This window comes from Helianthus annuus, chromosome 15 (genome assembly GCF_002127325.2).
Source record: "Helianthus annuus cultivar XRQ/B chromosome 15, HanXRQr2.0-SUNRISE, whole genome shotgun sequence".
NCBI lineage: Eukaryota > Viridiplantae > Streptophyta > Magnoliopsida > Asterales > Asteraceae > Helianthus > Helianthus annuus.
This window is the reverse complement of record NC_035447.2, coordinates 23,750,172-23,774,211: the sequence shown is the minus strand read 5'-3', so window position 1 is coordinate 23,774,211 and position 24,040 is coordinate 23,750,172. Positions and strand designations below refer to the sequence as shown.

At 33.8% G+C, this 24,040-nt stretch overlaps 3 protein-coding genes and 1 long non-coding RNA gene across 4 annotated transcripts; 3 read left to right on the top strand and 1 right to left on the bottom strand.

Moving 5' to 3' along the window:
* Positions 1-2,589: 2,589 nt before the first annotated feature.
* Positions 2,590-3,040, top strand: LOC118487157. Its single transcript, XR_004880505.1, has 4 exons — positions 2,590-2,647; positions 2,725-2,781; positions 2,869-2,916; positions 2,998-3,040. It is a non-coding gene; the product is annotated as an uncharacterized LOC118487157 (long non-coding RNA).
* A 1,257-nt stretch (positions 3,041-4,297) lies between these two features.
* LOC110892504 lies at positions 4,298-6,382 on the top strand. Its single transcript, XM_022139663.2, has 8 exons — positions 4,298-4,495; positions 4,591-4,800; positions 4,887-5,145; positions 5,242-5,289; positions 5,854-5,916; positions 5,995-6,057; positions 6,137-6,199; positions 6,279-6,382. Exons 1-8 carry the CDS (start codon positions 4,313-4,315, stop codon positions 6,380-6,382), a joined length of 993 nt encoding a protein of 330 aa, XP_021995355.1. The 5' UTR covers positions 4,298-4,312.
* Positions 6,383-6,688: 306 nt separating this feature from the next.
* On the top strand, positions 6,689-8,902 carry LOC110896426. The gene is made up of 8 exons (XM_022143781.2): positions 6,689-6,772; positions 6,891-6,971; positions 7,062-7,100; positions 7,197-7,380; positions 7,546-7,608; positions 7,704-7,884; positions 8,047-8,313; positions 8,405-8,902. The coding sequence occupies exons 2-8, from the start codon at positions 6,914-6,916 to the stop codon at positions 8,714-8,716; spliced, it is 1,104 nt and encodes a 367-aa protein (XP_021999473.2). The 5' UTR covers positions 6,689-6,772; positions 6,891-6,913; the 3' UTR covers positions 8,717-8,902.
* Positions 8,903-13,444: 4,542 nt separating this feature from the next.
* Positions 13,445-17,044, bottom strand: LOC110892503 (protein FAR1-RELATED SEQUENCE 5-like). Its single transcript, XM_035984273.1, has 7 exons — positions 16,846-17,044; positions 16,597-16,677; positions 15,883-16,011; positions 15,211-15,310; positions 14,879-15,137; positions 14,219-14,788; positions 13,445-14,119 (listed from the first exon to the last, which is right to left on the bottom strand). The coding sequence occupies exons 1-7, from the start codon at positions 17,042-17,044 to the stop codon at positions 13,445-13,447; spliced, it is 2,013 nt and encodes a 670-aa protein (XP_035840166.1).
* Between the last annotated feature and the right edge of the window lie 6,996 nt (positions 17,045-24,040).

The following is a 24,040-nucleotide window of genomic DNA, read 5'->3' as shown; positions in this document are numbered from 1 at the left end:
CGTTATCGATGGATATTTTTTATGTTGGGATGTGTATAAATATGATCTTTTGGTAATTCTGATTTTATTTCTTTTTTAAAGTTAAACAAATAGATTTGCAAAAACATCTTATACATTGTTAAAAACTACCAATGAGCTAGTGGTGGAATGGTAAGGGAGAGACCTTGTGTTCCAAGTGACTCAAGTTCAATTCCTGTCCCTAGCATTTAGTTTCTGCGGCACCTGGTGATGATGGGAGACTAGGCGAGTAGGCGGCGATCGCTAGTTCGATCCTTGAACTGAGCGGGTTTTACCTCACCGCACTGTCGTGCCTTCGGGCGAGTGTTCACGGGCTTCGGCCCTAGGTGGGGGTTTTCCCCGGTTCGGAAGGCGAGTGTATCCCGATGTGGTGAATTTCGCCAGTAGCCCATTTGGAGGATTCGTTGGCCGTTCAAAAAAAAAACATTGTTAAAAACTACTAAGATTACTCGCGCTTTACAGCGAAATTCCGACCGACATCAGTTCGGTATGGTATCGATATTCGATATAGCAACCGAAAAAGATATGTTCAAGAGGATATTATCATTTATTTTACATCGATCGAAAACCAAAGAAAGGATACAGCTGCTGGTATCGATGTTATTCAGTCGGTATCGATTTGATTCATTACGATACTGTTACCGTACTGGTATTCGCTATAATGTACGATACCAAAAAAAATAGTCTGTTTATAATATAATTACTTTAGCTCAAAATAATAATATAGTAATAGTCACTCTAGTTAAATAACATCAAATAAATCTAACACGTTTGAACTTGTTAGAAAGTCTCACCACAATTTTAAAACATAGTTCTTGATTTACTGTAATAAAAGAACACAAAATTATATATATATATATTAAATAAATAAAACAACCCAAGTTAACATTTTTGCATGCTCTGAAATTACAGAAACTAATATTTAGTTGGTTCTTTTGCTAATTTAATATTAAAATACACGTTCCTAGGATAGTGTTTTAATTTATAATCTTAGAATTTATTGTATTGTGTTTTAAATTGTTATTTTTAGTGTTTTTCTTGTCAAAACAATCTAAAATATTATGTGTAAGTCCAAAACATGATGCCTACACGTCAATTCTTATGTCTTCTCACACTTCTCACGAAAAGTTTCCTTTTTACAGGAACCTAAGACTTTCTCTCTCTCTCTCTCTCTCTCGCTATATATATATATATATATATATATATATATATATATATATATATATATATATATATATATATATATATATATATATATATATATATAGGGCAAGGATAAATCGAAAACCCGGTTGAGTTGACTAAACCCTGAAAACCCATTAACCACCATTGATTAAGCTTGATGGATGGTTGAGATTCATTTTCGTCACTAGTGAAATATGAATTCCTTTCTCACTATTTTTTAATATAAATTATGTACCTAAAGGGGCAATATGGGAAAAGATTAATATACTCTGCATGAGTGTAAGAACCTTTACATCAAACATCAAACAGCTGCATCATTACACCTCCCTAATCCTAAAAACCCTACATCACTCTACAATTTCAAAAACCACAAAAATATTACCAGACTCACATAACTCTCTCATACTCTTCAACAACCGCTCTCAAATTAACCCCAAAAATCACCGGAGAGTCACTCTCTCTCATCATCTTCACCGGAGAGTCGCTCTCTCTCATCATCTTCATCAAGCGTATAACTTCATCGACGAAGATATTCAGAAAATCACCGTAGAATTTCAACGGTCACCGGAAGAAAAAATTCAGGCTAAAAACGAGAGGGGTTCAGGTGCGTCGCTCTCTTGGTTGACTAAAATCATCAACTTTGTTTTAGCTATTCAGAATTAGGGTGTTTTATAACAGAGATTATATGGTTTGGGCCTATAGGGTTTTTTAAGACTTTTGAAAATGCTGGATTGCTTTATACCCATTTAGGTTTTTCTTAATTACAGGTACCATTAGGGGTTTTTGTTGGTTTTAAATAATCTAACTTGTTAAAAAAGAAAGTTGAAAAATTTAGGTAGTTATGAATTTTCTTTTAGAGATACAGATCTGGGATGTGTGAAAATAAAGAGTATAAACTATTAAACAGTTTTCAAAGTGCTCGGTTACTTCATACATCTGGTTTTCTGTTAAATGACAGGGGTGACATTAGGGCTTTTTCGGGATGAACACATGATCAATTTGGGGTGGGGGGTGGTGGGGGGTGGTTTGTGGGTTAATTTTGATTGAGAAAAAAAAACTGATAGTGTGTACTTGTTCATTCTAAGGAAACAAAACTCTGCTTGCTATAAACTGATCTGGGCCATAGTGATCTACTCTTGATTGGAGTCCTATATTTGTTATCTAGTGGTGATATGTGTCTGTTAGAAAAGTCATGTGGTCCATATATTGACTGCCTCTTTATCTCATACTTTTGCAGGATCCGTTGTAACAGCTAAGAATAGCAAAACAAATCCGACAAAAAAAATGACCACAGGTGCTTATAAATTAGATAAACTATGATCAATTATGCTTACAGATTAAAAACCATTTTGTATTTATTGATGTTGACTACAAATAAAAAATGCAGCTAAAAAGGTTCGTGATACCCCGGTGGTTGAGAAGCGCAAAAACAGGCAACAAATATGTACGTAACTACTTTTTATTCATTACATGTTTGTTTGTCATGTTATGTCTAATTTCCATAAGCTTTCTAAAAAACAGTGACACCGGATACTAATACATGCGGACCAGCAATGCGGACAAGGGGGGCTAGAAAAGGTTTAAAATTAGTCTTTTTTTTTAATAAATATTTTGGTAAAGGTTGTTACTAGTTCGTGATCTATATAAAACTTGTACAAAATGTAGTTAAGGATGCACATTGTGAGGAGAAGGTACGCAGGAGAAAGCTAATAAGTACGTAAAAAAGCATTTTTTTCTTTCGATTGTCTAATAGTAATGCTTTATATAAATAATAAAACAAATATGGTGCCACAGTTTTACCAGATAGTGACTTGGACACTCCGATGGAAAACATTGAGAAAAGAAATAAAGGTACATTTTTTAATGTATGGAAGCTTTGGTTACATTCTTCTTGAATCTAATATTTATGTGTACATGACTTTGTAAAACATTTGTAAGGCGAGGGCGATCAGGACGGGCCGGCAACACGTACAAGAGGAGGTACAAAACTGTGCTAGACATGATCTTTGAGAGTCTAAATAAAATGAATATATGTTTCAATACTTGGCTTACGTACTTTAATGCTAATTATTTACAAAAAAATGTATATTTACAGCTCAGCGATGGCGTGAAGATAGCAAACCAAAGAAAAATGTCAAAAGGAAACTAATAAGTACGTAAACACACCCCACTACTACTTTCCTTCTTTATGAAATATGTAAATCTTAACCAAAAGTTGTTATCTTAGTTTCAGCAGATGGTGACTCACAGATGACTGCAGATACAGCTCTACCAAAATAGGATGCAATTGCTGTTAAAAAAACAAAAAAAGCAAAACATGATCGGGTGGAAACCCGAAGTGGCAAACACGCAAAAACGACGCATAAGTGGCCTAAATTAAAAACACGTTCGTCACCTATGCAGTTGTTCAAATGCATCAAGTCTCTAACGGGGAACCAACAAGAAGACGTTAATAGGATGGGTTTTGGAAAAATGTTGTCATTCAACATCAGTGGGATCAGGGCCGGCCCTGAGAATTCGTGTACCCTGTTCGAGCTCGAAAAAATTTGCCCCTAGGCCTTAACGAAATTGGGTATTGGGCTCACTAAGGGTCTAAACCTAAGGGGTTAATAACTAATCTAAACCATAAGAATAGTTTTGTAAGGGGGGCCTATGTTGGTGTTTGTATGGGTGTACCCTATTAAAAAAAATTTACATATACATATTGGGTTTTTTTCATTAAAAAAATGTGCCCCTTGAAATATCGGGCCTTGGCCGGTGGTCCTCCCCGCCCACCCCCAGGGCCGGCCATGAGTGGGATACCTCTAAAAATTGCCCACTATGTTGTGGACCACTTTAACCCAGAAGAAATGGCTATTGAATTGCCATGTGGGTCAATAGATGTTGATGTTCAGTCTGTCCATGACCTTCTAGGGATTCCTAAGAAGGGCATAGACATGCAAAATGTACGAACATATTCAAAGCTTGATGTTGCTGTTTTGAAGCATGGAGAAAACGATATCGTAAACGATTTGTGGCACCAACGAACCTGGCACGATCTATACTCACAAGTGATGAAGCCAACAGTTTTGATTTCCGACTGGACTTCCTGATGTTATTCTTAACCGTCATGGTTGAGTGTAACAAAAATGGGCGAATGAAAGAGTGGATTTTGAAAACTTTTAGAGGAGACACGGATTTTAGTAAAATCAATTGGTGTGCCTATCTGATCCAACAAATCAAATCATGTAAAGATGGCTGGAAGAGTTGTGATCCTGAATCTCCATTTTCTGGACCACTCACACTTTTGGCTGTAAGTGTCCTGTTTAACAAAACTTACTAACAATATAGGCATACAACATTTGTTTTGTTATCTTACCGCTTGTTTTTTTTTTCGCCGTTACACAGTTGCTATATGTCGACAGAGTTAAATGCACAGGATTTCCAGTTGACCGGACAATATACCCAATCGTATTCTGGAGCAAATACGAACTGAAAAAAAGAGAACGGTTTGAGATAAAAAGAGGTGGCTTTGGTGGAGAGGATTTGCATGAAGTTGGTGTGGTTAGACGGGATCCAAGAAAAACAGAGTTACATGCTAATGATGAAGTTCTGAGTGTAAGATTAATAATTACAACCAATTACAAAATAATTATGTTCTTTCGAAAATTGGTTAAAAATGTATTTTATAACTTTGTTTGTAGAATGAGATTGCATTGATAGAAAAACATTTGGACGTGATGGAGGCGAAAAGAGTTACGGTGCAAAAAAAATTGGAAGTAGTGTTCAATGCTCATCCAGACAACGAGCAAGTTAAAAAATTGATACAACGATTTGAGAAAATTGTACACTCAAAAAAAACAAGGATATCGCTGTGGCCTGATTCCCCAAGGGAAAAAATTGCTGGGGTGCTCATGTCTCTTAACAAGACAGTCCAAAACCCAGATAATGATTACACAGAAGGTACAACGGGAAAACGGATGTGTATCACTTCATTGAATATGTACTCAGTTTTTTCTACAAGCTGTTACTAATTTGAATATTTTTTTTTAAATGCAGACCCTGAAGATGATGTGCCAAACGCGGCTGCAGTGGCAAAGATCAATGGTATGACCTTTTTTACAAAAAATATTTATCTTTTTTTATTTGCAAATAATCGTTTACACGAAAAATGTATTCATATGTATTTGTAGCTCAAAAAAAATAGAGTTCGAGATAACTTTTTTGGTAAGACTTACTGGAACAAGAATATACTTATCGTAATTCGTTCAGATTCGTTGAGCCATAAAGTGCTTTTTACGTTCTTCGTACAATCAATTTACTCCTACACGTTAAAAATTTATTTGAAAGATGGATTAACAAGCTCCATTTTGATTACATTTTCCCGAAAAAAATAACAGTGCCATTAGAAATGCCTATGTATAGTAGTTCAAAAACTTAGGGTACATTTAATGTATCGTGGTCATGGACTGACTCTTTAAACCCATTCATTTCTAACACAAAAATAATGAGAATTGACAGATTCGAATAAACCGAATCATGTGGATGTGCGAAATAAAAAACGCAGTGCAGCGACTGATAATTTACTGAAAAAAGGTAAGGTGCAAAAAAAAAGTATAATACACGCACGTGTGATAATAAACTGATACAATTTTTTTAAAACATATATAGCGTCTGGCAATGATCGGGGGAATGGCAATGGTAAGCGAATGAAGAATGATGTGTCGGCAAAAGGTAACTTTAGTGATGACAATCCTAACAAAAACGTCTTGTGTGATAATAAACTGATACTATTTTTTTTAACGTATATAGCATCTGGCAATGATCGGGGGGATGGCGATGGTAAGCGAATGAAGAATGATGTGTCGGCAAAAGGTAACTTTAGTGATGACAATCCTAACAAAAACGTCTTGTGTGATAATAAACTGATACTATTTTTTTTAAACGTATATAGCATCTGGCAATAATCGGGGGAATGGCGATGGTAAGCGAATGAAGAATGATGTGTCGGCAAAAGGTAACTTTATTGATGACAATCCTAACAAAAACGTCTTGGGTGATAATAAACTGATACTAATTTTTTTAAACGTATATAGCATCTGGCAATGATCAGGGGAATGGCGATGGTAAGCAAATGAAGAATGATGTGTCGGCAAAAGGTAACTTTAGTGATGACAATCCTAACAAAAACGTTATGTGAGGAAAAGCTAACTTTAATTTCTTTATTTGAAATAGAAACTCCACTTTAATTTCCTACACGACAACATACACGTGCAGTAATTGTAGATAGAAAAATAAAAAAAAATTAATGACATCAATGTTACATTTCTCTACAGATGAAAAAATGTAAAATGTTTAACTAACTATAAGTAGTAAACCACCAAAATGTATGTCCTAAAATTGCAAACTAAGCGTAACATGTGTGTATGTGGCCACATTAAAATAAATAGATCGGGGTAAGGCTGACAAAACACCAGAGATGATAGATGGAGAAAGGTGCGGAGATGCCACTACAAAAAAAATGCTACATGTGGAGACATAGGCAACAAAGAAATTGAGGCAAAAGATCAAGAGACGATAACTACAACAAGTAAGTTTTACATCTTACATATAACCCGTCACAAGTGTAGAAAAGTCAAGAAAACCAAATCACACACAAAACAAACTAACACGTATGTGTCTGTGTACATGTGAATGAATATAAAAAGACAAGAACAACGAAACACAAAACATGCAAGGATTGTTTGATGCGCCTACCTTTCACCTGCTCACACAAGACACCGAATTAGGTGACTCATAATTCCCCAAAAAAAATGAACATGTCTTATTTCTGTACACAACGGATAACCCGACTTATCAATACGAAAAAAAAATTGCAGGTGATGATGTCGATGATACGCATGACAAAAATCAAGAAGGTCAGTTCTACATGTTTTTTTTACTTCTTTCGAAGATTATAATAAACTTGGCATTTTTTTATTAAAAACTAACAAACACAAACTAAAATTGAGCAGGGAAGGGAACGGCTGAAAAGGATATCACACGTAATGCTTGGATAAAGGAACTCGAATCAAGACGAAGAAAACCAGTTGGTAGGTTCGCCCGCTCATGTGATGACCATGAAGACGAAATGGGAATAGACATTACAACGGAAGAACAGCGTATTTGGGATTTTCTATTCGATGTGAAGTACTCAATGTAAGCTTCAGTTTTAAAAATATTAAAAATATTACTTGTTACATTATGCAAAACTTTGGTCCTCTGATAGATTATGGAATGTTTTTGCTCCAAATAGTATGTTTTTTTTTTAAATAGTCTATTATGTTTTAAATGTATAACTGCATATGATTTTTCGCAAAACAGGACACATGGAATGGTCATCTCCTTGTCTAGCGGGGTAACAAAAAAATTTGGTCAATCTGCTGGGTAAGTTCACCTATAAAAGATATACATAAAACATAATAGGCCTAGTTTCTTGATATCCAGAATCTAATCTACATATCTAACATTGTCTTGCGCAGAGATGTTATCTTCGAGAGTATATACGGCTTAGAACTCACAAAAACGCTGATGCGCACTTTGAGGGAGGAAGTGAAGGTCTGCTCTGATGTAGTTGATGCTTGGGTAGATGTGATGAATTATGAAGAACTTGACAGAACCGACGGCTGCCCAACGCGGGTTTATTTTAGCACAACTGTGATAGTAAGTATTCATACTATATTACTTGATCTTTGACTGTGATTTTGGATTTATTAAGTCTTTGGGAACGTTGTAAGTATGTCTATCTAAATGCATCTTTTGAATTATGGTGATTCGCGACTTGCACCACCTTATTGACACAACTTATTTTGGAAAAAAAAACAGGACAGCTGGCTTTTGACGGATTCTACTTGTGATGATGATGAACGTATGCAAACGTTCGGCGAAAGGATGGTCGTAGGCGGCGCATATGATTTCATTGGGATCAAAATGGGTTTCTTTCCAATCCTCGAGAATGATGAATATTACATGCTTGTTTTCGATCTGGAAAACGGTGAAATAACCGTCATAGACCACAAGCCTGATCGCACACCCTTAGCTGGCATTAGGGATCATCAAGACTACTACAAAAAAGATACACCATACAAAGTGGTTAGTCATTTTCTTTTCCCATAAAAACATTAGGATGAAAAACAAGAACTCATACAAAAACTGATTAGTTTATCGTTTTTTTTTTTTACAGAAGCATATGCTGGACAATTATTTGGAGCATTGCAAACATCCGTTAAAGGATAAAATTGCACCAGCCAAGATTAAGAGGTGTGATATCCATTGGGCAACAAGTGCACATCCAATGGATAGTGCAGTATTCCTTATGCACCACATGCAGAATTTTAACGGCGTTGGTAAACACATTGAATGTGGTTTTAGTAGCAACTGGAAGCAAAAGCAAAAACAGATTCTTACCCTCCGAAAAAAATTCGCTACACGCATACTACTCTGTGATGTGAATGTGATGAAGGGAAAGGTTCGTGATGCTGCATTATCAGTGTAAGTTGCTGCTCCGTATGGTAATGTTATGTTTTTGTGTGGATGGGACTATGGTGTACAACTTAAACAATTTAAACTCGTACTTTGTCAGTTGCCTATATGTATCTAACTATTAATGTCTGTCGTTGATCCGGACATCTTAAACATTTTGGTGAAGCATAAGTAAACTACTGGAAAGTTTGACAAGCGACCATAACTATCAATATGTGTGTTCTTTGCTATAATAATTAGCGTTAGTCAAGCGGCCATAACTATCATTACAGAATTGCTTTGTTACAAAAAAATACCTTTCTTTGTACAAACAAACAGTACCAAAAAAAATGTAACAATATATATTAAATTGAGGGGCGAGTTACCTGCTATGCAAAACCTAACTACTCATTATAATATATTTTCATAAATGCCAGCTTTGAATTGTCAAATCTGCAAAAAAAAAGTACACGCATGTACCCCAAACCATATACAAGAAATATATGATAGTACCCATTATTATAATAATATATATGAAGTAGTTGTTATGGGGAATCTAAGATGGACAAAAAGCCATGATAGTTCTCAGATTGTACTTATGGGAAACGTTGAACTTATATGTTAACTCAATTGAAATACTATTATAGTATTTTTATAAAGAAAAAAAAAGTGAAGTCTTACAAAGTAGTTGTGCCAACTTGGAAGTGACTAATCTGCATAAGAACATACATATCGAACACTATATCCAAGAAATATATAAAAGTACAGTCTCATTAATTGCCCCAATATGGGGAATCTAAATTGGACAAAAAGGAAACTTATCACTTATTAATGTTTACACCAATGAAAAGGCATAAATAATAAAAAGGAAAAAATATGTGTACTTCTAGCTCTATCTTATGTCCAATTAAAAAAAGGAATAAATCACTACTTCTATCTCTAAGTATATTCATTGTTAATGTATCTCTGTCATGATTTCGTAACTACAGTACACACATCTAATAAATTCCAAATTGACTCTTTGCGTGTAATAATAAAAATATAAAATATATATATACACCTGTCGCATTTGGGTAAACAAAAAACGATGCAAAAATCAAAAGTCCAAATCTTTAAAGAAAATTGTAACTCCTTAAATCAAAAAAATAATTATCTCCTATGTTGCTCAGTGTAGTACATTTAATGTTGATGTAAACTGATGTAAACAATATAATTAATTTTTCCACCTAACATCATTTGATTGTCTATAAAAATAAGGTGAAATGTAAAATTTAGTTTCATCACTTGTTCACCATAAAAAAGAACTAAAAAAAACACCTTACTATGTCTAGTCCATCATCACCGGCGAACTCAAAACGGGTTACCAAACGATTACGGAGAACTCTTTCATTCGAACTCCAAACTCCAAAATCGGATTGCAACCCAGAGTGTTCTCAAATCACAAAAACCCCCTTGCATTCCGTCAATGCCGCCCACTGTTGAAGAAAATCTGGATATCGATGCTAAACTTATAAGTGATCTCCTTACTAACACTAAAGCTGAAGCAACAACACATGATGAGATGTCGCTAGATGATGAACTTTTGGATGTTGACTGGGGATCATTTTACTTCAACACACAAGTTACCCCCGTCAAAAAAACTTCATCTGTGGTGCTCGAAGACCAAGCAAAACCAGTCAACGGCACCCAGGAGACCTCCCCGGCAGTTGATCAAAAAACTATCGATGATCCTGAAGATGATCCTATAGATGATGATTACTCTTGTTACTCTCAAAACACCCTTATCTCGTGGGCCAACCACAACCCGTGGGAGAGTGAGCTTAGCCCAGAACCACTTAGCACTGAAATTGAGTATGGCACACCAAGATCGTTTCTTGACTAAATAGTGGTGTTTACATCAAGTTGCTATTATCGGTGTGAAAAAAAATGTGCCCCAATTTTCCCTCTCTCATGCAATATAGGGGCTACTTTACTTATCCTATGTTGTTTACCATATCTAGTGTTGAAGTTATTATGTACTCAACTATTGAGATAAATCTATGTTTTTTCCAGTGTATCTTATTCAATAATTCGTGTCATTATTATATGATTTAAAAAAAATGATATCTTAAAAAAAAAGGGCATACATAGGTTACACACTTTAGGGAAAAAAAATAAATAAATAAAAAGGAGACACGTGATCAAATCTAAAAAAACATACAATGTTGTTGGGGAAAAAAAAATACTCAAGGAAGGTTCAAAGGCACATGATCAAACACACATATAACAAAAAATGTACAAAAAAATCTCGCTGAAAAAAATGTATCTCGGATACACCAAAAATGTACAAAAATCATAGGCAAAAAAAAAATGTAACATGGTAAAGACAAGAACCAAAAAAACATAACATAAAAAATTCTCAGATTCAAAACATCAAAAGTCTACATAAAATCTTAGTGGGAAAAAAATGTAATATGGTAAAAACAAAACCCAAAACCCCATAACATAGAAAAATCTCAGATTCAACCAAACATCACCAAGTACATACTAGAAAATGTCATTAAACATACTAATAAGCATAATCCAACTAAGTACTAACTAATTCTTAATCATAACAAACAATGCTAACAAGTAAGCTGCCAAACACTAACGCTAATATCAGTAACCATATAACCCTATTCTTCTTCCGAGTTTCTTGTTCGCGGGTAAACAGTTCAGCTTGCAGGTTGTTGATGTTCCTCAAAAGACCTGGTATGATCCTAGTTGACCGTAAGCACATCGGTGGGTCGACCCAACCAATGAAAGGGCAGTTGCTAGGCTACATTAAAAAAAGGGCAAAAAACACGATTAGAACACACGTTTACTTAATAAAACCAGGGTTTGAATCTTTTACCTTAAATGGACATGAATAGAACCTTCTTCCTGGGTTATCGTCGGTCCATGATGTCCGAATAACAGCAATCCTCCCACATGAACACCTTTTCATCTTTTTTGAGAGATAGATGAATATAGTTTGGGTAGTTGGAGATGGAGATATTTGGAAGCTTGTAGTTGAAATGATGGATCTAATATAAAGATATGAACCAACCATTTGTGGGTCCCATGGTAAAATATATCCTTTTGTCATTACCCACGTCCATGTACTTCCTATTTTTTTAACTTTCCATTACTTTTTTTAACAAATGGGGCTTACCCCCCCCCCCTATGAAAAAGTTTACCACATATCTACTTGAATAAACCAAAAACATAATACAAAAAATAATAATACATCCCAAGAAATAAAGTAACAACACACAAAGTAGATAGTTTTTTTTTTCCATTACATATTACACCACAAAAGATTACAAAAACATTAGACACATAAATTACTCCTTACATAATGTTGATAACCTGATACTACACCTAATTTCTAATTAACCTAAAAACATACATACATCTTAAAAAACAACATAATTAATAAAACACACCAACAACACCTAATTTCTACTTGAGCTTGTTCATGTGAACCATTTTTTGCACTTGCAAGGGTTTGCTGGCACAGGGGAAACTGATATGTTTATTGGGAAATATGAATCCCACTCAATTTCACTCATCCATGAGACATCATCAACCCAATCGCTGGTTGTGGGGTCTTCAACATCTCTTTTTTTTGGGAATGTTGTAGGCTCACCCTTGGGCACTACTCTTGGCTCCATCTTGACTGTAGCGCTAACAGTAGGCTCGTTTTTCGGTATTGCTCGCGCCGTAGGCTTCACATCGGGTTCAACCTTGGGGGTCGGAAAACTAGTTCTCTTCCCGCGGGGGTGCCCATCACTGGTAAAAATCTCCCTAAGCGTACGTATGGGCATAGCGGGTAGAGGGGTTGTTTCAGGAATATCGCCAACGCCGACTGGATGCGATGCATACTTTCGAAGTCTCTTGCCAACATTAATGAACTCATTTTTTTCAGGCTTGAGATCGATCGCCTCAACATCCGGAACTTTGGAAACCAAACATGGCCTCTTGTGCATTGTTATGCTTTGTGTGTGATAAGTAGGTAACAATGCTTTGGGGATATACACATTGGGGGGTGCTGAAACTTATGTATAATGAAAAAGGATGGTGGTGATTAGATATGAAAGTAAATGACAAATTAAATGCATCGCCAGGTAAAAAAGGGAAAAAGTAACAAAAAGATACATCTTTTTTTTTTTTGTTACTGGCTTTTGTAACGAAAAGGGACATTTTCTAGCTAATTATATACATAAAATGGATGTAACGACCAAAATATGTAACATGGTATAAAAAAAAATCCATAAGATTGAAAAATCTCAGATTCAAACACAGCAAAGAATCTACAAAAATACTCATGGTAAAAAAAATGTAACATAGTAAAAAAAAACTAAAAAATACATAGCATAAACAGGTACATACTAACGAAAATATCATTAGCATACTAACAAAAGATAAATCCAACTAAGTACCACCCATTTCTTAATCTCAACAAACAATGCAACTTACTTCTAACACAAAACATTAGGGATATCATTTCATAATGCAACTGATCAGTTAAAACATAGTCATTAAACTTAAAACCATACGACATACCAAAACCACATACATCCTAACATGCAAACATATGCATGTGCATTGACTTTCAGATAATCTACACATGCAAACATGTGCATGTCCAAAAGGGGTGATCAAAGTTTACTTGCGCTCCACTAAAATGGAGACCAAAAAGCTGGCGTCATAAAAGTTTTCAAAACACGCACATCACACACATCAACATAAAAATACCAACTCAAGTGGACTCCTGGCTCGCAGAGCTTGAGTCTTCGTCCTCGTCCTCGTTACCCGATTTATTCTTATTCTTGTTCTTCTTTTTCTTGCAATTTCTTGAATCATGCCCAGTCACGTACTTCATACAGGTTCGGCAAAGCCTGGGTGTTTTGGGAGGTTTGACAGCAGAGTTGCTCGTTCCATCCTGAGGTGCTCTAGACAATCGCCGGCGTTTGCCGCGTCCTTTGTTCCTGATCCCGTCTGGGTTGTCGAGAGTTACGTCCCCATCTAAAGAAACACCAAGCAATTCTTCAACAGCAGCATAGTTATCATTGTTGGCTTCGTCATCAACTGGTCCTCCATTTAGTAACTTGCATTTCAGTTCCTTTATCTGCTCAGCGAAAGAGGAAAGTCCTCCAACATCGCTTCTTAATGCGTCCACACATTCAGTTACGATCTCAAGGATCTGACTTCTCGCAGCAGCTTGTGGACGAGTGTCAACGCCATATCGACTCTCAATAGAAAATAAACTTTTAGGAAGCACGTCCCTAGACCAACGCTTAACAACATACTGGGCCGGGATTCTTTCAATATTGTTTACCCGGTAAACACAAAAAATGTGCCTACACAAATATCCAATACGGATGAAGTTGTTGCATGAACAGGATACCGACTGGTTACTCAACTCAAGTATAACCTATAAAAACACCAAAACACATAATTAAGCTTCTATGAAAAAAAGCATAATGAATAACTTAAAACAAAAAATGCAACTATAAGGATACATCAAAATTACCGTAAATGTGTTGGTTGCATTGTTACGTTTGTCCAATTGATTCACATAGTAAACACAACCTTCATCACAATCCTCCGTGTTTACAATGTAACAAAACAGCTTCCCCTTGTATATCTCTTTTCTTACTTCCGTAGAAATTGCATGTGTATACAACTCAAAAGCATGCTTCTCAATAGCTAGGCCAGTACTGTCCATGAATACACTAGATGAAGTTTTAAACTCTGCAACGCGTTGCCTGTAACGCTGATTGTCTATCCTAGTCTCGTAACATAGCATGAACTGAACTAGTGTGTTAGCGCTAGAAGAGTTGACCTTGAAGCTTGAGTTAGAGCTTTCACATCTTGATGTAGTCTTCATCAAACAACACATTGGGATGTCACGGAAGTAGGCAGGTACCCATTGGTCCCTAATTGAGTACATGTCCTTCAACCAGTCGTGATCTTGTAACCCATATTCCTCCATCAAAAGTTGCCACCGCGTCTCAAATGTAGATGGCTTCATGTGAATACTCCACACCAAACGATGCATCAATGCTCTTAGCTCAGAGTTTTGTAACAAGTCTCCAGCAATCTATACAAATGAAAACACAAAAACTGTTAAAATAAATGAAACAAAAAAAAAAAAAAAACTTCTCAAAATAGATTCATAAATTAATAAAACCTTGGTGGGAAGTTTCTTCATAATATGCCACATGCAAAGGCGGTGCCGAGAGTCTGTGAAAACCTCTGAAATGGCAGCTTTCATTGAAGGATCCTGGTCCGTCAGAACTAGCTTTGGTTGCTTCTTGTGTGCCTTCAGAAATGATTCAAGTAACCACTTGTAAGACTCAGTGGTTTCGTTGAATAACAAGCCAGCACCGAATGTCACACATTGTTTATGATTATCAACGCCTGTGAAAGGAACAAAAATCATGTTGTACCTGTGCAACAAAGAAAAAAAAAAGTTAAATAATATGTTAAAGGGAAAAAAAGTGCAACTATCAAAAACCTTACTTGTTAGTGTGATAAGTCGCATCAAAAGCTAACACATCCCCAAACACCTCGTAGTTTATCTTGGATATTTCGTCTGCCCAAAAAATCGATCTCAATTGCCCTTCTCAACAACAAACTCATAGTAAAAGTCTGGTAAGCTCTCGGATCTTTCTTTGAGACGATCTATAACAAGTTGCGCATCACGATCGCCAATATAAAGCCTAACCGACTGGCTCCAGTTCTTAAAATCAGTTGGCGTGCCACGTACATTGTGATGTCCACCCATCAGGGACACTAAAACTCTGTGAGAAACAATCGGACCAATTCTGTTCAAATTCATGTTATGGATAAACTATTTGGATGCAAATGGTAGTTTCCTTGAAGTCCTACTTAGGTCACGATTGAAACGCTCAACAAACGGATGATTATGGTGCTCATTGAACCCTACCACTGTGCACGTAGAGTTGCCCTCACAAAACTTAACCAGTATACTAGCCTTGCAATCTGTCACTGTGAAATTACTTTGCCTAATAGTCAAGCTTGAATGCTCCAAAGTATCAGTTTTACGCTTAATCCGTGGTTTTGAATATTTAGTACACCTTATGTACTGGTGAGTGACAACCCCCTTCCATCTCTTGGTTTGCCCCTTACGAATAGAAAACCCAGAATACACAGCATAATCCTTGTACATACTGAACACATCCTTCCACGTTTCATAAACAGAACCAACAACAGGCTTTAAAACAATAGGAACATTAGGACACCACATTCTAGTCCCATTGGGTGTGTGGTGAACATAAAATTCCTCGTCCGCATGAACACCTAGAAAAAGTGTATTGATTAAATAAATCATAACACGTATAGGTTAAAACACAAATTTACTTGTAACATGAAAACATAACAAACTGATACTATAGTTTCCAAAAATACAACATTAATACCTTTTCCAAAAAAAAATCAAATAAAACGTGGAAGTACATTTTATTGATGACGCCAAAAAGTGTAGATGCTATTGCATTTTTTTAATGGTGACCATATGTCATACTTTGTTAACGTATCCTTACTAAATTATTATTATGGTATGCGATAGTGTCACCTTTTCAATACATACTATGATATATAACCTAACCATAGTACCAAGTTCAATACCTTTGTTTCCAAAAAAATATAAAAACTTAATACAAGTCTAACGACATGTTTTCTAAAAGCTTGTTTCTTAAAAAAAATGGTTACACTTGTTTTTTGCCTTGGAAAAAAAATACCACATTTTCAACCAAACTACCCAAAACATCATCTGTTTAATAATAATAATAATAATAATAATAATAATAATAATAATAATAATAATAATAATAATAATAATAATAAACTACAAACAACAATTAAACTATAGATAAAAACAATGACCTGTTGATAACAACTGAGTAAAAGTACAATCTTGAACACCATCTTCATCATCATCTAGTCCATTTTGATTCAGAATTGAGGCTACACATAAAAAAAAAAAATAAGCAACAACAATCCAATGTACAACTAAACAAATAAATCCTTATTTTACACAACAGAAAAAATAAAGGAACCAACATGAATCGAACGAATATCTACACAAGCATTTAAAGTTGTACATTTAATGAAACAGAAAAAAAAATCACTCACGTGTAATCTCTGAAGAAATAGGTTCAGGATCTAGAGAAACTCTACCCTCAACCAAAGCATCTTCATCTTCATTAAATGCAAAATGAAGTGAAAGATTATGTGGGACAACATTTAATGGTGAACCGGGATCATCATTGAGGTTGGCTACCTCCGTACCGCCAGCAACAGTTAGATGTTGTTGGTTGTTCAGATCAGCCATGTTAAATGCAAAGTCTCTTCAATGGTGAGTAAGGATTCTCTTTAACACATTCTCTATGGTGTGAATAAATGAAGAGAAAGAAACTGATGAGAAGAAAGGATTCTCTTTAACACATTCTTTATGATATTGGAAGGTTGTGATATTAAGAAAGGAGAGAAGAAGAAAGTCTCCAAGTACAAGCATTTATTAAAAGCATGACAAGATGAAGGTTTGATACAAGGAGAGAAGTCTGCGTGTGCAGACATCACCATCGCCATCTATAGATGTCAAAAGTGAAACATGCAAAATTACTATCATGCCCCTCCTTCTTCAAACAACAAATTAAACGTGGATCAATCCTAGCCACATATTAGAGTTTTCAGGGTTTAGTCAACTGGACTGAGTTTTCTCATTATAGTTAGCCTATATATATATATATATATATATATATATATATATATATAGGTGAAGGTTCATTTGAGAAGAAATTTAATTTAAGAAGAAAAAAGAAGAAAGGGCATATTAGCAAAATACTATTTCATTTATAACTAATATCATTAATTTTTCTCTCTTTAATTAATTAGTCAACTAATCATTAATTATCCCACATATAATCTAAAAAACCTACACATATCAAAATTTTCCTACATATACCCTACACATTATAGAATTTTATTCTACACAATCGAAATTTATTCTACACACCTCGAAATATATCCTACACAACTCGTAATTTATCCTACGCAGCTACTAATTTATTCTACACTTTAAATTAAGTTGTTTTTTTAATTTTTAAAAGGTATATATTTTAAAATGGAGTTATAAATTTAATTTAGTTAGTTATTAAAGGAGAAGAATATAAATAAATGATTTATGTAAGTTTACCAATATACCCTTATAGTAAAATTAAATGCAAATATTGAATGAAATAAAATGAAGGATTCTTATTAGTTGAAATTTCTTCTTTTTTCTTGTTACAAAAAAATTCTTCTCATTTGAACCTTCCACTATATATATATATATATATATATATATATATATATATATATATATAGGGGATGGTTCAAATGAAAACCACTTTTATTGTGAAAACTCGAAAACTAACTAAAAAAAGCCTAAAACACACACAAAAAAAAAAATTTTTTTCAATTTTTTATAAAAATCGCTAGTTTTTATATATAAAAAAAACTTTTTTTCAAAAAAAAAAAAAATTTGTGTAGTGCACATGTGTAATAATACACATGTGTAGTACACATACATATGTGCAGTATTACACATGTGCACTACACAAAAAAATTTTTTTTTTTTTGAAAATTTTTTTTTATATTAAAAAACCTGCGAAATTTGGATTGCAAAAAAAAATTAAAAAAAAAATTGTATGTTTTTTTGGCTTTTTTTAATTAGTTTTCAAGTTTTCACAATAACTAGTGGTTTTCATTTGAATCTTCCACTATATATATATATATATATATATATATATATATATATATATATATATATATAGGGAGAAGATCATGCGAGAACCACCTCTTATTGCGAGAACCAATGTAAACACAACCAAAAATGCCAAAAAATAGCTAAAAATCACACAAATTTTTTTTTAATATTTTTTATATAAAAATCGCTACTTTTCGAAGCAAAAAAAAAACAAAATTAAAAAAAAAAAATTTTTTTGGCCACTAAAAAGTAGCGATTTGGGCATAAAAAATATTTAGATTTTTTAGATTTTTTAGGTTTTTTGGGGGTTTAGTTTTTAGCATTTTAGCTTTGGGGGTGGGGGGTTTAGGTTTTTGGGGGGTGGGTAAGGAGGGTTTAAGTTTTTTTTTTGTGGGGGGGGGGGGGTTAGGTTTTTTGGGGGTTTTAGTTTTTAGCATTTAGCTTGGGGGGGTTAGGTTTTTTTTTGGGGGGGGGGGGGTTACGTTTTTTTAGGTTTTTTTAGCTATTTTAGGTTGTGTTCACATTGGTTCTCGCGGTTCTCGCAATAAATGGAGTTCTCGCATGAGCCCCTCCCTATATATATATATATATATATATATATATATAGTGTTCATGCGAGAACCACCTTTATTGCGATAACCACGAGAACCAATGTGAACACAACAAAATAAACCCACTACACCACCAAAAACCTAAAAAAAGCTAACCCCCCCCCCCACAACCCAAAAAAAAACCTAACCTCCCCCCACCCCCAGCTAAATGTTAAAAGCTAACCCCCCCCCCCCCCACCAAAAAAAAAAAAATCTAAACCGAACCCCCCCCCCCCCCCCAAGCTAAATGCTAAAAACTAAACCTCCCAAAAAACCTAAAACAATCTTAAAAAATCTAAAAACCACACAAAAAAAATTAATTTTTTTAATATTTTTTATGTTTAAATCGCTACTTTTTCAAATCTAATTTTTTTTTTAACGAAAACCATCGATTTTTCAATAAAAATATTAAAAAAATAATTTGTGTGTTTTTAAGCATTTTTTAGGTATTTATGGTTGTGTTCACATTGATTTTCGCAGTTCTCGCAATAAAAGGTGGTTCCTAAATATAGAATTAGGTTTATTTATAAACAACTTCTTGAGAGTGAACTAAGTGAACTAATCTTCGTCCTTGATCATTTTTTTAGATTAAAAATATAAGATTGATATTAGTCAAGTACTTTTAATTAAAATACCTTAATTTTCTCACCTCTTAACTCTTTCTTTCTCACTTTTAATTATTTCTCTATTATTTTAATTATAAGAGATTGAAGGGCTAATGTTCTTTTTAAATAAACTCTTATGTTCTTTTTAAAATTAAATATTAAACCTAATTAAATTATGTTTTTTACATTTTGTTCCCACAGGTCAGTATAAACAAGATTTATACACCTATGTATTATTCAAGTACATATTTGTATACAGGTCGGTATATACCAGACGTATACACCTGTGTATTATTCAAATGCATAGTGCATACACGTCGGTATATACCAGACTTATACACCTGTGTTTTATTACATCTTGTTTCCACTATGCATCTTTTCATCAAATATTCAACTAATACATATATGTATAGAGAATGTAATTAAATATTTTTAATCGTGTTCTAGATGGAACAATATTTGATAATATTTGTATTTTTTTTAAATTATCAAATATTAAGTTAGGTAATTTGTGAGAGAAAAAGTATAAAGAATGTAATTAAATATTCTTTTAATTGGAAAGAAAAATCAGGAGAGAGAAAAAAATCGATTAATTAAATGAAGAGAGAAAAATACAATTATACCTTTGTGTCTATTAAAATACATGTAAGTTACAAAAGATAATTACAATCTTGTCACTAAAGATAAAATCTATATCTACAAAACCAATGCTCAGGATAAGTTCATTTTGATCAAAAATACATCATTGTTCACTCATGAACCTATATATATATATATATATATATATATATATATATATATATATATATATATATATATATATATATATATATATATATATATATATATATATATATATAGGGTAGGGTTCCAGCGTGAACCTAATCCCATGTGTGAACTGATCTGGACCTTTGATTTCTTTTTTAGTTGTTAAGGGTATGATTGTAATTATATAAAAAATTAGATTTAAATCATTATTTTAATAATTGAATTAAGTTACATCTTTCCTATTTTAAATTCATTATCCACATTATCTTTTATTTCATTTTTATTTTTTAGATTTCACCACCAGAATTCGGATTATGATTTTTAAGATTCACGTAACCTTCATATTTCAACGGTATACACATGTGTACTTTGATATGAATTGAACAGTACACATGTGTACTCAACATGGTACATATGTGTAATTAGCTACATACTACATACATATAAACAAAACTTGTAAACCTATTTTATATTAAACAAATAACAATTTCCATAATGTTTGCCAAACAAAAAAAACATACAATTACAAGTTCCAGTTTCGTGAAAACAATAAACGCAACATAATAGGAAAAATAAAAAAGACATAGTCTTTTACAACTATTCGCTGTGTTGTATGCTGAATCATCCTTATCGACCAAGCAAACAAACATACGTGAATCATCCTTATCGACCTCATACGTGAATCATCCTTATCGACCTTCCATCTCCACTTTCCTCGTTTACGACGTCTCCTATAATAATACAAAAAACTCAGCAATTAGTACTTTGCATAATTCACAAGTGTACATCAACAACTTTACACATGCAATACAAAAAAAATATGAGATATCACAAAAACAGACGCTATACACATGTGTACATCGCATTAAAAACATAGCAAAAAATCAGAATACACATGTGTACAACGCCTTAAAAACAGAGCAAAATCAGAATACACATGTGTACAACGCCTTAAAACCAGAGCAAAAATCAGAATACACATGTGTACAACGCCTTAAAAACAAGCAAAATCAGAATACACATGTGTACATCACCTTAAAGCAGTGAAAAAACTAATGACACATCTAATAATGACGGTGTATAGTTATAGTCCATTCAAATAACACATCAAAACTGTAGTTCTAGTTAGAAATAGACTAGTACCTGAATTTCATGCTCGATGTAGTATAGTTCCCAACAGGCATTGCAACCTTAATGTTTCGACTTGAAAAGAAACTGAAATCATTACAACCCTGCAACAAATGAAAGTTGATATTAGTGTCTGAGTAATTTTGAGGACGATAACTGTAGCGCATCAAGGATGTGTCTGGAAACAGGGGTGTCAGCCGTGTGCAATTGATATTAGTGTCTGAGTAATTTTATAGGTGAAGTCAAACCACTTTCTTGTTAAAAATTTGACACATTATAAATGAATAAACAACCCATAAAATCCTATGAACAATGAATTTTAATTCAGTGTTTGCATCTACATATATCCACAACGTTAGTCACATAGCTCGCATATAATAGATGTTATATATGTTTGATATATACAGCCATAAGGAGTGTTTGGATGTGCGTCTAAAATGCTCATTCCTGATTATTTAGACGGAGAGAAGTAGCTGAAAAATTGCTGCAAGAAAACTGATTATTTATGCTATGTGGCTCACCCTTGGAAAACTATGTTTTATTCACATTTTAATCAAAATAGTAAAAGGGGTGTGTACAAACCAGATATCCAAAATCAAGTTACCCAACAAGACACAATTGGAAACACTCACGTGTGTTTCTCAAAGTTCAAATTCTCTGAGGCATTTCATCAAACACCTTGAAGGAAACAATTAGTTACCAAGAAATTGGAGATTACTGATTACAGTAAGTAACAAAATCCTCCTATCCTATAGGGAGTAAGCTTGAAATCATATCATGAAAAATGAAAATAAGCTTTCTAGTTCAATTGAAAATTACATACCAGGTTTACTAGGCCGAAAACCAAAAAATAAAACAAGAATTTTTTACCTTAATGATGATAATGTCCTCCTGCGTTGATGATGATGATGATATCGGCTTGTTTACTCGCTCGATTTCGACCTTACACTCCTCTGTTGACTGTTGTGATGATGAAGAAAGAACCAGGGCCCAGGCTCAACTCGGTTCAGCAAAACTGCTGTGATGATGAAGAAAGAACCTGGGCAGACGGCGAGGATCGATTTAGGGTTTGTTTTTTTGTTTAGGGATCGATTGTCTCCTCTGCTTTTCTTTATGTCAATGATATGTGAGAGTGAGATTTTCGTGGGATTTTGAAAACTAAATATGTAGATAAACGAGATTTATGCAATCAAGTTAAAAAGTAAATTACACATATACCCTTATTCACTTAATTAAATAGTAACAAATAACCAAATAATTACCATCTTGCCATTCACTAAAAATCTTAAGATCATAAAAATTAAGGGCCCAGATAAGTTCACGCAGTTCACGCTGGAGAAAATGTTCACGTTTGAACCTAATCCTATATATATATATATATATATATATATATATATATATATATATATATATATATATATATATAGGGTTCATGAGTGAACAATGATGTATTTTTGAACAAAATGAACTTATCCTGAGCATTGGTTTTGTATATATAGGGAGGGGCTCATGCGAGAACCATTCTTATTGTGAGAACCTTGAGAACCAATGTGAACACAACCTAAAATAGCTAAAAAACCCTAACCCCCACCCCCCCCCCAAAAAAAAAAAAAAAAAAAAAACCTAACCCCCCCCCCCCCAAAGCTAAATGCTAAAAACTAAAACCCCCAAAAAACCTAAAAAAAATCTTACCCCCCCCCCCACCCAAAAAAAAAACCTAAACCCCCCTCCCAACCCCCCCCCCCAAAGCTAAAATGCTAAAAACTAAACCCACAAAAAACCTAAAAAAATCTTTAAAAAATCTAAAAAAATAAAAAAAAAATCTAAATTTTTTTTATATTTTTTATGCTCAAATCGCTAGTTTTAGTGGCCAAATTTTTTTTTTTTGGCTTCGAAAAGTAGCGATTTTTATATAAAAAATATTAAAAAAAATTGTGTGATTTTTAGCTATTTTTAGGCATTTTTGGTTGTGTTCACATTGGTTCTCGCGGTTCTCGCAATAAGAGGTGGTTCTCGCATGATCTTCTCCCTATATATATATATCTTCTCCCTATATATATATATATATATATATATATATATATATATAAACAGGATCAGGAGAAAACACTTAAAAGTGTGAGAACGGATCCTGTTCGAACACGTGACGCGCGATATAATCAGGGCGGAGGGGTTTTTTTGTCTTTTTAATCTTCTTTTTTTCCAATGCGTATGTCACAATACTGCTTCATTTTTGGCGTCTAAGATTTTTTTGGCATTTAGCTAGATTCAATAACTATCTGGCATTTTATTAGTCTTTTCTAGATCTGTCTTGTTGAATTAATCGTTTTTGTGTCACATGGATAATATTTTGGCGTTTATGCCGTTTCCAAATTCATTAAAATTAATTAATAATTCTAACATCTTAGCGTCTATGGTGTTACCAAATTCATTATATACCTTTAACAATTCAAACCTTACAATTTTTTTGGCGTTTTGTAGATTTTACC

Bases quoted from the DNA above. Each gene is read 5' to 3' on its own strand.
- LOC110892504 (XM_022139663.2), top strand. From the start codon at position 4,313: ATGGTTGAGTGTAACAAAAATGGGCGAATGAAAGAGTGGATTTTGAAA. The intron at 4,496-4,590 runs GTAAGTGTCCTG...GCCGTTACACAG, and splicing joins GACCACTCACACTTTTGGCT to TTGCTATATGTCGACAGAGT. The intron at 5,290-5,853 runs GTATGACCTTTT...AAACATATATAG, and splicing joins TGCAGTGGCAAAGATCAATG to CGTCTGGCAATGATCGGGGG.
- LOC110896426 (XM_022143781.2), top strand. From the start codon at position 6,914: ATGCAAGGATTGTTTGATGCGCCTACCTTTCACCTGCTCACACAAGAC. The intron at 7,609-7,703 runs GTAAGTTCACCT...TGTCTTGCGCAG, and splicing joins AAATTTGGTCAATCTGCTGG to AGATGTTATCTTCGAGAGTA. The intron at 7,885-8,046 runs GTAAGTATTCAT...AAAAAAAAACAG, and splicing joins ATTTTAGCACAACTGTGATA to GACAGCTGGCTTTTGACGGA.
- LOC110892503 (XM_035984273.1), bottom strand. From the start codon at position 17,044: ATGGCTGATCTGAACAACCAACAACATCTAACTGTTGCTGGCGGTACG. The intron at 16,678-16,845 runs GTGAGTGATTTT...TTTTATGTGTAG, and splicing joins TATTTCTTCAGAGATTACAC to CCTCAATTCTGAATCAAAAT. The intron at 14,120-14,218 runs GTAATTTTGATG...GTGTTTTTATAG, and splicing joins ATGCAACCAACACATTTACG to GTTATACTTGAGTTGAGTAA.